The following is an 11,253-nucleotide window of genomic DNA, read 5'->3' as shown; positions in this document are numbered from 1 at the left end:
AGAAAGAAATAGCACCCCATGGGCAGAGTATGAGATAGAAAAGTGAGAAAGGGCCGCCGCAGGCCCAAAGCAATGCAAACTAAGAGAGTAAGAGGTTTATGACAGGCCCATGAACCCCAAAGATAAGGATAAGGTTATTGGGTCGGGGAAGCCCAATAAAGTTAGTAAAAAACCCATGGGAGTGTGGAATTAGCAAACGGGCCGAGGAAACCCAAAGAAAGCAATCGGGTCATGGATGCACAAAGGAAAGCCCAAAGGGACATAGGAGCCCATGAGTAAAAGCAAAATAGTGCCCATAACAGGCCACTGAAAAAAAGGATGAACGGCTGGCCCAAAAAAAAAAAGAGGTCCAGCAGGATTAAATTATTACGGCAGGAATAACAGTTCAACGTAGTAGGCGATAAAGAAAATCAAAAGTAGGCCAAAGAAATGTAAAGGCCCATCGTCATATGAAGCCCAGCTCTTGAATGGAGCGGGAAACCAAAGAAAAGCCCACATGAAGGGTCAGGAAACGCAGACGGAGAGTCTCCAGATCACGGTAGACGCATGAGCAGCAGGCAGACTCTTGGACATATCTGAAAGGGAAGCATGCGTAAGGCCCAAGCACCACCAGCCTGTACTCAGCCAATATAGGACATGGTGGGGCCATGGGCCAGAGGTAAGAGGTAAAGGGAGTATGGTTTGGTGGTGGGGAGAGGGGAAAATGTCTATTTACGGCTCCTGTCCAAAACCCTTTTGGGAGGTACGTCCTGCTGGGATGACAGACCATCCAAAAGAGGCAAGTTTGAGGGGGAACTGTTGGGTGCATGCCTTAAGAGTGGAGAGAGAGAGCATTTATACCGTAACAGGAAAGAAGTGCTGCGGTAGAGGGAGAAACGAAACCTGCTTCTGTCTGGCAAGAGTGAGTGGCACACACCTCTGGTGGTCGGCAAGTACGCCCAAACCAGACAGAGGCGGTTAAGGGGAAAAATGGTAAAACCTTGGTCACGGCAGGCACTATAAAAAGGCTCTTGCCGTGCCCTGTAAGGAGCATCGAAAAACATAGTATTTTATGGAGTGAAAAGAAAAACAGAGCAAAAAGAAAAGAAAAATGATAAGAAAGAAAACAGAGAAGAAAAGAAAGGAAACTAAGGAAAAAGAAGAGTTAGTTCAATGAGCATGCACCAATAGATCGGTTTCTCTCTCTCCCCCTTCAAATCTTACTTTCTTCCAAAACGTAAACAAGGACTCATTCTTTTTTGGGCAATAACCATTCAGGTCCGACTCCCTCAAAGCCATTAATCCCCATGACAGGATCTTTTTCCTGGGGGATTATTTGCATTGAGAAGAGGCGTTCTCTCCTCTTTGGCTTTGCTGCGGCAGACTAAGTTTAAAACTTACTTTATGCCCATTTGATTAGCTAGAATTATTTTCTTCATTTTTCTCTGTGATTGATATCATTATGACTGTAATCATGCTTTATTAGTAGGGAATACATAGCCATTTATTTAAATAGTCAAAATACTCTGTTTTTGGTTATTATTATATCTGTCTGCTGTAACTCGCCTGCGGCAGTTCTGCTTGCCGTAAGTTTACTCCTGGCAGACAAGACATAAGTTTGTGCACAAACTGGCTCAAGTTGAGTTACAATTGGACCGGCCCCAACTCCCTCACTCAGAAATATTCGGGCCCACCACCGCAGGAGGTAGGCCAGCCCATTACCGCAGGAGGCAGCCCAAGCCCAATACACCATACATAAAAAAGGCCCCTACATACAATACACCATACATAAAAAAGGCCCCTACATACATCAGTCTTCATTTTTTGAATTTTTTTTTAGAGAGTTTCCATCTATGGCATCCGCTCCTGATGATAGCTCTTCATCATCAGACCAAAATACCAATCAGTTTTTAGTGTAGGCAGGGATTGAACCCCAGATCTCTTATTCAACCATCAAAGACTTTACCAGTTGAGCTAACTCGAACCCACCATTTTTTGAATTTAGAATGCAAAATACTACAGTAAAAATCAGTTTCATTCTATAAAAATTGACCCAAAAAAAAAAAACCCCCCAATTGTTATTATCCACAGCTTGATTTTATAGTTTTTGAATATTCTCTAAAGAGCATTCACATTGATGTTAACCCAAAATACTAAAAAGACATGCGAATATGCGATTGCTACATTGGTGGTGACATATCTATAAAATTTTACAAATGGTGAACACTAAATTGTCATCTTTGCAAGTCTACTGTAGCAAAGGTCTACAAAAAATTATTGTTTATTTTGGTGGTAGTGACTTTTTCTCATTAAAAAATGTCTTTTTTTTTTCTTTTAAAACGAAGTGGTAAAAAAAAAACTTTTGATATTGAGCATATTATAAAATGAGATATTAAAATAGGTAAAATAATTTTTTAAATTGCTAAAAGTTAAGCACCGCTCATATGAATACTACAGAGAATCACTTTTTAGTATTGAGTTCTATTTTTTTTTTTTTTGAACAGTTGCTTGATGTGAGTGAGAGTGACCTAACTTGGGGTTGGGGCCACTGATTCTAGAAAAGATCTTCATATTAATGCTGTGAAATGAGGTTTGGGTAGCCTGGCGCGAGGATGAAGGGTCTACATAAAGCTGTATATTGGTCAAGTTGGGTTGGATTTGAGGTTTTTTAATTTTTATTTTTTAAAAAAAGGTCTTGATATCAATTTCATTGGAATATAAAAGGCTATAAAAAAATTAATTATTTTATATTTTTTAATAAAAAAAAAACTTTCAAAATAGCTCTTACTTCTTAAACTAATACCTTTAAAGTACTCCTTAACTTTTTCTTATAAGTAATTTCCAAACAGAGACAATGTTTTTTGAAGTGGAATAAGTTAGAAAGTATTTTCACTATTTTGTGTTGCACTTGTATTTCATGATTGTGACACGTACGTGTTCTATATAAGCTTAATGGGAGCGAATGCATGGTAAACCATCTCTCTTCACAATGACATAAAAACTCCGACAGTCCAACTCGCACTTTGCTTTCAAGTGGATCCTACAATCCCATAAAACCCAAATCAGTTATATATCATTATTTCGATCCTAGCTTTATCTTCAATGGCACTATAGTTATTAATCACTCCAAGACAATCTTTTGGTTCTCAAAAAAAAAAAAAAAAAGTGTTAAGATTCTTACAACCATTATGCCTGTTTATTTCAATCATCCTCGTACCTCTGCGTCTCTGGCATTTTTTTGCCTCCAAAACACAGCTTAATCAAATTCAAGCCTCGAACACAGTTTCATGACGCTATTAAGCCTATTATTATAGTAGTAAAAAATGAAAGCTTTACCGACCTTGAGTCTTAAAAATTGGATGTATGTTGGTACATTTTATATTTCATCTCTATTCTAAATACGGTCTAAAAGTTTGTAAAAAAAAAAAAAAAAAAAGGGGTCCAAAAATAATAATAAAAAATACGGTCCAAAAAAAAATAATAATAATAATAAGTGAGTTTTAATCCAATAGGGAATATAGGGTCTCACCTGAATGCAGGTAAGATATGACCATGATCCCGCTCAGATAGAGAAACTACACTAATCAGACAAAAAAAAAAAAAACCCTTTAAAGTCTTTAACAACTGTACTAATATAATAGGGCCCAGCATATGAGAATCAATACCACTGCCACACAGTCTGAGTGTGATCAGACTTCAGAGAAACGATAACTACAACGCCAAAGAGATTTTAGGACCGCATATTCGGATTTGAGACATCTCCTTTTCATTACTATATTTTGGTTATTAAGACCACTTCTTTGTCTTTTTCTTTTTCCTATTGTAGTGAGATTATTATATTAATTACTATTACACAGCCACAAAAACCAAACCAACGTATCATAACCCATGCCACATCACATGTCACGCACCGACGACAAAGCCGTTAAAGTTTTTTTTTTTTTATGGGAGTTAAAGTTTTTTTTTGGTAAATGACAAAGCCGTTAAAGTTAAGAACTTATAAGGTGACCATTACACATTCTTGGTGCGATGATCACTCTACAAGTATAAGTGCTTGTGGGATGTGAGAGGCAAGGGCTGGGGTTCAAGTCTCCAGGAGGGAGTTTCACACACATATACACTTAGATTAAGTTAGAGTAGAATTCTATCTTATATAAAAAAATAATAATAATAATAAAAAATAAAAAATAAAACTTATAAGGTGATATTCGGTTTCACTGTTATATTTATGTAACTGTGTACACTCACATGAATGTTGATGACAACCCACTTATATTCATACAATGTGGTTTATATGCATAACGGTTTACATACCACAAAAATTGTGAAACTTGCCACCTCCTCGTGCCTTTTAAGGGTCCCCAAAAAAGAAAGGTATTCAAATGCGTGGAACAATAAGTAATTTAAAAAATATATATAAAATATGATTTGTACAAAAATTTTCCACTTTTAAAGGATTGAGTTATGCTAGAGATATTATAAATTTACAAATTGATAAATTACCGATCACAAAAAACTATTCAAAGAACAAAGTTTGGCTACAACTTACACTAGAAAAATTAACATTATGATATATTTTGAAAATCTAACCGTAAGATTTCATGTTTTTTTATGTTCTTAACATGTATGACAAATTTCGTGTTAATAGGATGTTATTTGCTATTTGATTTTTAAACTTATTTTTTATATAAAATTGTAGACAACGAAAATTTTAGATTTAAACGTTTGATTGGTCACATAGCCATTAATCATTGATTTTTTTTTTGTAAATTTTGTAAATACTAAGAATATAAGAAAAAAATATAAAATAATGATAGATTTTTCAAAATTCACATTCAATAAAAATATATTGAATAGAGTTATAGACATTGATTACAACTAAGTTTGTAGTTAAACTTTGTCCTTATTTAAATACTCATTGAGCAATGCTATATACACAAAAAAATTTCACATTAATTGAATTGACAAGTTTCTATTAATTTTTATATGGATTCACTATTTACATAACTTTTTTACCTATCACCCTTAAAAAAAAAAAAAACTTTTTTACCTATCACTAACAATCTATCATATCAACAAAATTTTGTATCTATAAACTTTCTTATGCTCGTTTATTATTTTGTTGAAATGTCACTAATCACAATTATTGTCACACTAGTTTTTAAGTTTTTTAGAGTAAAATTTATAACAACTTTATTTTATTTTTTTTAAGAAAAGGCATTAATTGAAATGCAACCAAATCCTCTTTTAGTCTTATTAAAAAATAAAAGTATGAAATATAATAATAATAATAATAATAATAATATTATTATTATTATTATTATTATTATTATTATAGAACATTAACCTTAGAGCATCCATATCAATATATCTTTGTAAAATTGAAAAAACCCACATTTTGCCCAACTAATTTCCAAAACACCCCATTTCAGTCTACGTATAATTATATAAAATTCATCCACAGTTATAGTAACAATGTAAATTTACACTGACACTATTTATCTTATATTTAATTTTTTATTTATTATAATTTACATATTTCGAGAATGTTAGTTATTGTGTTTGAAAAAATAGAAACAATTAAAAAAATCAAGAAAATTTGATATTTTAATTGATAGAGTTTAGAATAGATAATTTGATTATTTTTTAAAAGTGATAATATAAAAATTAAAAATTAAAAAAAAAATGATTCTTATACTAAAATAAACAGGAATCTTTGCACGATCTCAATCCGTATTAGGTTCGCTTAGCTGACTCTTATACTAATCTGAGAATGTTATGAAATTATTGTAGCTGTATCGTGTATAAACTTAATCGTGAAATTCCCCTCCCTTGCCCCTATCATTTCATCTAAACACCGTTTACGTGTATAATATATACGCGCAAAAAGCAAAATACATTCACACTTTAATTTTTTTACAGCCCAGTCTATTTCTTTCTATAAATTGCGCTCTCTTTCCGTATCTCTCTTTCTATTTTCTCTGTAGAATCCAGGTGGTTCGAGAAGCTATATAGCTTTAGAAATGGAAGAAACCAGTTGATCTCTAACACCACTGTTGTCCTTAGTCGGTGTTGCTCTGAACTGAAGAGAGAGGGAGAGAGAGTGAAAATGGCGGTGGAGTACAGTTGTTGCGGATCGGAATTCTTCATACACATACTGATAATCGTGCTGTTGGTGGTGTTCGCCGGAATGATGTCAGGTTTAACCTTGGGCCTCATGTCCATGAGCCTCGTCGATCTCGAGGTTCTCGCCAAGTCTGGTACCCCTAAAGATCGCAAACACGCTGGTACTGATTCCTAATCTTGTTCTTTTCTTTCTTTCTTTTTTTGTGCTTCAATTCAATGCTTTCAGTTTTTTGATTGTGTTTGCGTGGGACCACTCTAAGGATATGATCATTTATATGCTATGCTAATTTCCTTTTTTAGCTTTTACCGAAAGTGAGGCTTTGTCTAGTTCAATTGCGTTTTTGGATAGCTTTGACATTGAATTTAATTAATTGCGTTTTTATTTATTTATTTTTATAAATTGTTGGAGAATTTAATTGTTACTCAGTTGGTACTTAACTGGGGATGTAATCATTGTAAACTATTCTGGCTCAAAAATAATAAAGTTTGGCAGGTTGAGATAAACTATTAGTTTAATTTTGATTTTGTTATTGGGGTTTCAAATTATTCTGAGAATCTGAACTCCTTGTTGATGGTTTGTTTATTTATTTATTTTGACTTCGTTTGAGCGGTAATTGGCGATTACAATAGCTGGTAATCGAATTTTATAAAGATAGGAGGGGGATTCTATTCATGAGTTTGCAAATTGTGTAGGTTTAGAATGTCATATGAGTTTGACGTCACTGAAATGAACATCGGCTTTTTTTCTAGGAATTTTAATTGAGCTGGGCAAATTAATATTTATGATGTCTTAGAGTTTGTGACTGTTTTTGGTGTGGGCAGTTGGTTGCATTGAGGAAGCTAGATTAAAGAAAACCCAATTTGGACAGATTTGTGGATCCTTATTTGAATAGAAGTTATAAACGAGGACAACACTAGCGCAAATTGAAAATGCTGAATGTTAATAATCGGCCTTCTTTTCAAGAACTGACTGATCTATATGTATAGGACATAAAAAATTTGCGTATTCCTGTCCAATAAATTTTCTGATTTAATTATTTTCCTGATTGTGAATTTTAATGAATCATCTCTACGCGAACATGGGCCAGTTGAAGGGAAAGAGCAAAGATTGACTTGGCAAAAATAAATAGTCTATCTTCGAAAAAGATAAATGGGCATTTAACATTATTGTATGTCCTGTGCTCGATGGACCTTACAAACTCATAGAAATACATATAATTACCATAATTCTATAGAAAATGTTGAGGGATTTTTGCTTATAAAGGTGATGGTGAACAGTGGGTTGTGAAAGTGGTTTATAGTTACAGTATTCTGTGGTGCTTTTAAATGAGTCAATGCAAAATGCATCTAAAGGATATTGTTTCAAGTGGAAGTTTATTGGTGATCAAACTACTTGTACTAACTTCTTGTACTTTGTAATTACAGCGAAGATATTGCCAGTGGTAAAAAATCAGCATTTATTGCTTTGCACCTTACTAATTTGCAATGCTGCTGCAATGGAGGTATACTATTGAGATTTATTGAGCAAGGTATTTTGTTATGTACATAACATATCACAAAAGATTAGGTAATATTGGATATCATTTTTCCTTTTTTCAGACACTTCCCATTTTTCTTGATCATCTGGTTACAGCTTGGGGTGCCATTTTGATTTCAGTGACATTGATTCTTCTGTTCGGTGAGGTGAGGTATTTATCTGACTTTATTTCTGTATTTTTAAGAAAGCTAATTCAGGACAGATGGCTTATGTTGGTCTGTCTGATTTGGTATGTATTGCTTGCACATATGGATAATTTTTTTCTGAGATGGCCTTTTTTAGGCCTGACCAATTAAGAAAAGTGGCCATTTTATTGGGAGGGATCTATTGAATGGTTGATCCCAGCCCCACTTTACCACATATGCAGGATAGCTGAAAATTTTCATCCATATGATTTTCCTTTAAAAGAACTACTTAAAAGACATGAATTTATGTTTTGGCTAGTTATTTTAATTTACCCCATTCACATGTATGTTTCATGCTGGTAGTGAAGTGTGTCTGAGTTCAGTATTTTCTTTTTATTTGTGGAAGCAGATAATACCGCAATCTGTTTGTTCTCGATATGGTTTGGCAATCGGGGCAGCAGTTGCTCCAGTTGTCCGTGTTCTTGTCTTTGTCTGCTTTCCTGTTGCATATCCAATCAGCAAGGTAAGATATGCTTAGTACATTATTCATTTATGTCAGCTATATGTTGTGAACTATTATTAAAGTTTTATTGTTTATTTATTTTTTTGTGCATTTCCAGCTATTAGACTATCTGCTGGGACATGGGCATGTAGCTCTTTTTCGCAGAGCTGAGTTGAAAACACTCGTAAATATGCATGGAAATGAGGTGTGTATGACAGCTCCAATATTCTATAATTTCAAACTAAAAGCAAACCCCCCCCCCCCCCCCCCCTCTTCAACCTTTTCTCCCCTTTTTTTTTCTTTCACCACTGAGCCCATATTTTCTTTTCTCCAAGTAATGCACTCCACTTTTTTCATGTGCTGATTTTACTTGTCACGCAATCACTATGCTGCACTTGTTACGTTTCTCCTCCATTAAAGTGCCCTTCAGACTCAACTGATCCAATTCTTGTCATGCATATTAACTTATTTTCCCCAATTCTTCCTGCTCCATTCCACTTATACTGTCTGCTTAACAATCATGTTTGGATGGTAAAGGCTGGAAAAGGTGGAGAACTGACGCATGATGAGACTACAATTATTGCTGGAGCACTTGAGCTTACTGAAAAAACAGCTAGTGATGCCATGACTCCCATATCTGATACTTTTGCAATTGATATCAATGCAAAGCTTGACAGGTGATTTTTTGGACGTATAATACTGAAAATCATCTTGCATCAGTTATGTTACATTTGAATAAATTAGCTATCTCAAAATACTTGCAATCATGCAGGGAATTGATGACTCTAATATTGGAAAAAGGGCATAGCAGAGTACCTGTTTATTACGAGCAACCTACAAACATAATTGGACTTATCCTGGTATACTGTTGATCAATTATCTTATGCATTTTTTATTTACCAGAAAAAAAATTTAAGCATTTTACAAAATATTTTAGAGTTTATGGAATGATTTTATAAACACATATTGGTCAAGAAGAGTATGTTAGTTTTTGTCAGTTTTTTTTTTTTTTCCCCTTCTTCTCGGAGGGATCAATGTTGATGATAGTAAAGGAATGGGATCAGATGATTAGGACTTAGGGGTTCAATTGTTAACAATAATTAACGGGGTTATTAGATGAATGGTCTTGATTAAGTGGAATTGTATTATAATCAAGATTGGTTGTCTGTTCTTTCACTTTCATCAAAAGGCTGTACACATTTAGATTCCATTTGAAATTTTTAGTATGGAGAAATCAGAATGTTTTATGTATCTTGTTTAGCACTTTTATCCGTTCATCTATATATTTTTTACACTTTTCATCCATTTTGATACATGTCAAGTAATTATTTCACTGCTGCCTTCCATCCATGCTTCTATTAACATTTTGTATTGTACTATTTTAGGTCAAGAATTTGTTAACGATTCACCCAGAAGAGGAAGTGCCAGTAAAGAGTGTCACCATACGTAGGATTCCAAGGTATTTATGTTGGTTGAAAGGAAGCAGTACATCTGATGTAGTTAAAATGAAAGAGATATTTAAAGTTTTCTAGAAGCATTGGATGTCCATTATTACTCATGAACTGATGTTTGGCATTTACTGTGGTATAGGGTGCCAGAAACTATGCCCTTATATGACATATTAAATGAGTTTCAGAAAGGTCACAGCCACATGGCTGTTGTTGTGAGACGGTACAACTACAAGACAACAGTGGAGCAGACCCCTAGCAGCCCTCTTGAAAGTAGGCACCAATTTCATATCTAACCTGCCTTTGGAAGTTCCTAGGCCTAAACCTGTCTGAAAAAGCACCTAAGACGGAAATCCTTTGCTTATTAATTTCATATTATTTGAACTATAACTGCTCTCTCTCTCTCTCTCATGAAATAGGTCAAGTGAAAGCTGTGAAAATAAACATTGACGGTGACATGTCTTCCAAAGAGAGGATTTTAAAGAGCAAGAGATCACTCCAGAAGTGGAAGAGCTTTTCCAACAGTATGAATAATTCATATAAGAGTAGTTCTAGGAGCAAGAAGTGGTCAAAGGACATTTACTCTGACATTCTGCAAATTGATGGCAGTCCACTTCCAAAGCAACCAGAAGAAGAAGAAGCTGTTGGCATAATTACGATGGAAGATCTTATTGAAGAGCTTTTACAGGTACAAGAGACCATTTTCCACTTAATTTCTCATATATTTAATTTCTTTCAACAATATCTCATTGGTGGCATCTGACATCAATTTGGGATTGTGTAGGAGGAGATCTTTGATGAGACGGATCATCATGAGGAGGACTTATGACACCAGTCTTTCTATGCAGACGGATTATCATGAAAACGTTGTTTTTGTTTTTGTCTTGGTAGTTGGCCTATATGAATGTTGTTAAAAAGTTGAAACCACCATATAGGGATAATAGGGAGACCGTGCTGTATTAAAAAAGCCTTTGATCGTTAATGAAGCGATAAAGAAAAGTATAGTTCCTTCTTCTTTAATATTACATTAGCTTTATGAGTAGAAGTGTAGAACTATTGGTAGTGAAAGATAGTCTCTTGGTTGGTCAAGATGGACGAAACTTTGTACATGTGAATCTAGTTGTCTGCTATGTATGACTCTCGTCTGCACTTTCCGGCCGTGTTTTAGGACTTGACGCACTCCATGTCTTGCATCCCCAGATGAAAATATAGTAAGCAAAGGTTATAAAGAATTAAGATATACACAATCACTGATCAGGAAAAGAAAAAGTTACAAAGATATTGTCATGCCCTAACAATTGTATTGATTACGCAACCTGGAATGTCCAAGGCCTCACTAAAGAAGGAGAAAACAAGTCTAGAAGTTACTTTACAAATGATTCAATACCAACTTCGCAGATTTTGTTCTTAAAGACAACAAAGGAAGAAGAATTTGCTAGAGCAAATTTAAATTAAAAAAAAAAAAAAAAAAAAACTTGCTAAAGGCAGAAGAATAGTTAATTTACACGAATCATCTTATGTTGATAAAACAAATTA

At 34.3% G+C, this 11,253-nt stretch overlaps 1 protein-coding gene across 1 annotated transcript; it reads left to right on the top strand.

Annotated features, from left to right (window-relative positions):
- Positions 1 to 5,866: 5,866 nt before the first annotated feature.
- On the top strand, positions 5,867 to 10,826 carry LOC115969026 (DUF21 domain-containing protein At2g14520). The gene is made up of 11 exons (XM_031088583.1): positions 5,867 to 6,266; positions 7,531 to 7,607; positions 7,705 to 7,788; positions 8,177 to 8,290; positions 8,388 to 8,474; positions 8,807 to 8,946; positions 9,042 to 9,129; positions 9,655 to 9,728; positions 9,860 to 9,990; positions 10,137 to 10,405; positions 10,502 to 10,826. The coding sequence occupies exons 1-11, from the start codon at positions 6,089 to 6,091 to the stop codon at positions 10,544 to 10,546; spliced, it is 1,287 nt and encodes a 428-aa protein (XP_030944443.1). The 5' UTR covers positions 5,867 to 6,088; the 3' UTR covers positions 10,547 to 10,826.
- The last annotated feature ends 427 nt before the right edge of the window (positions 10,827 to 11,253 follow it).

This window comes from Quercus lobata, chromosome 11 (genome assembly GCF_001633185.2).
Source record: "Quercus lobata isolate SW786 chromosome 11, ValleyOak3.0 Primary Assembly, whole genome shotgun sequence".
Lineage (NCBI taxonomy): Eukaryota > Viridiplantae > Streptophyta > Magnoliopsida > Fagales > Fagaceae > Quercus > Quercus lobata.
Note: the sequence above shows the minus strand (reverse complement) of the source record. Positions and strands in the feature narration are given on the sequence as shown.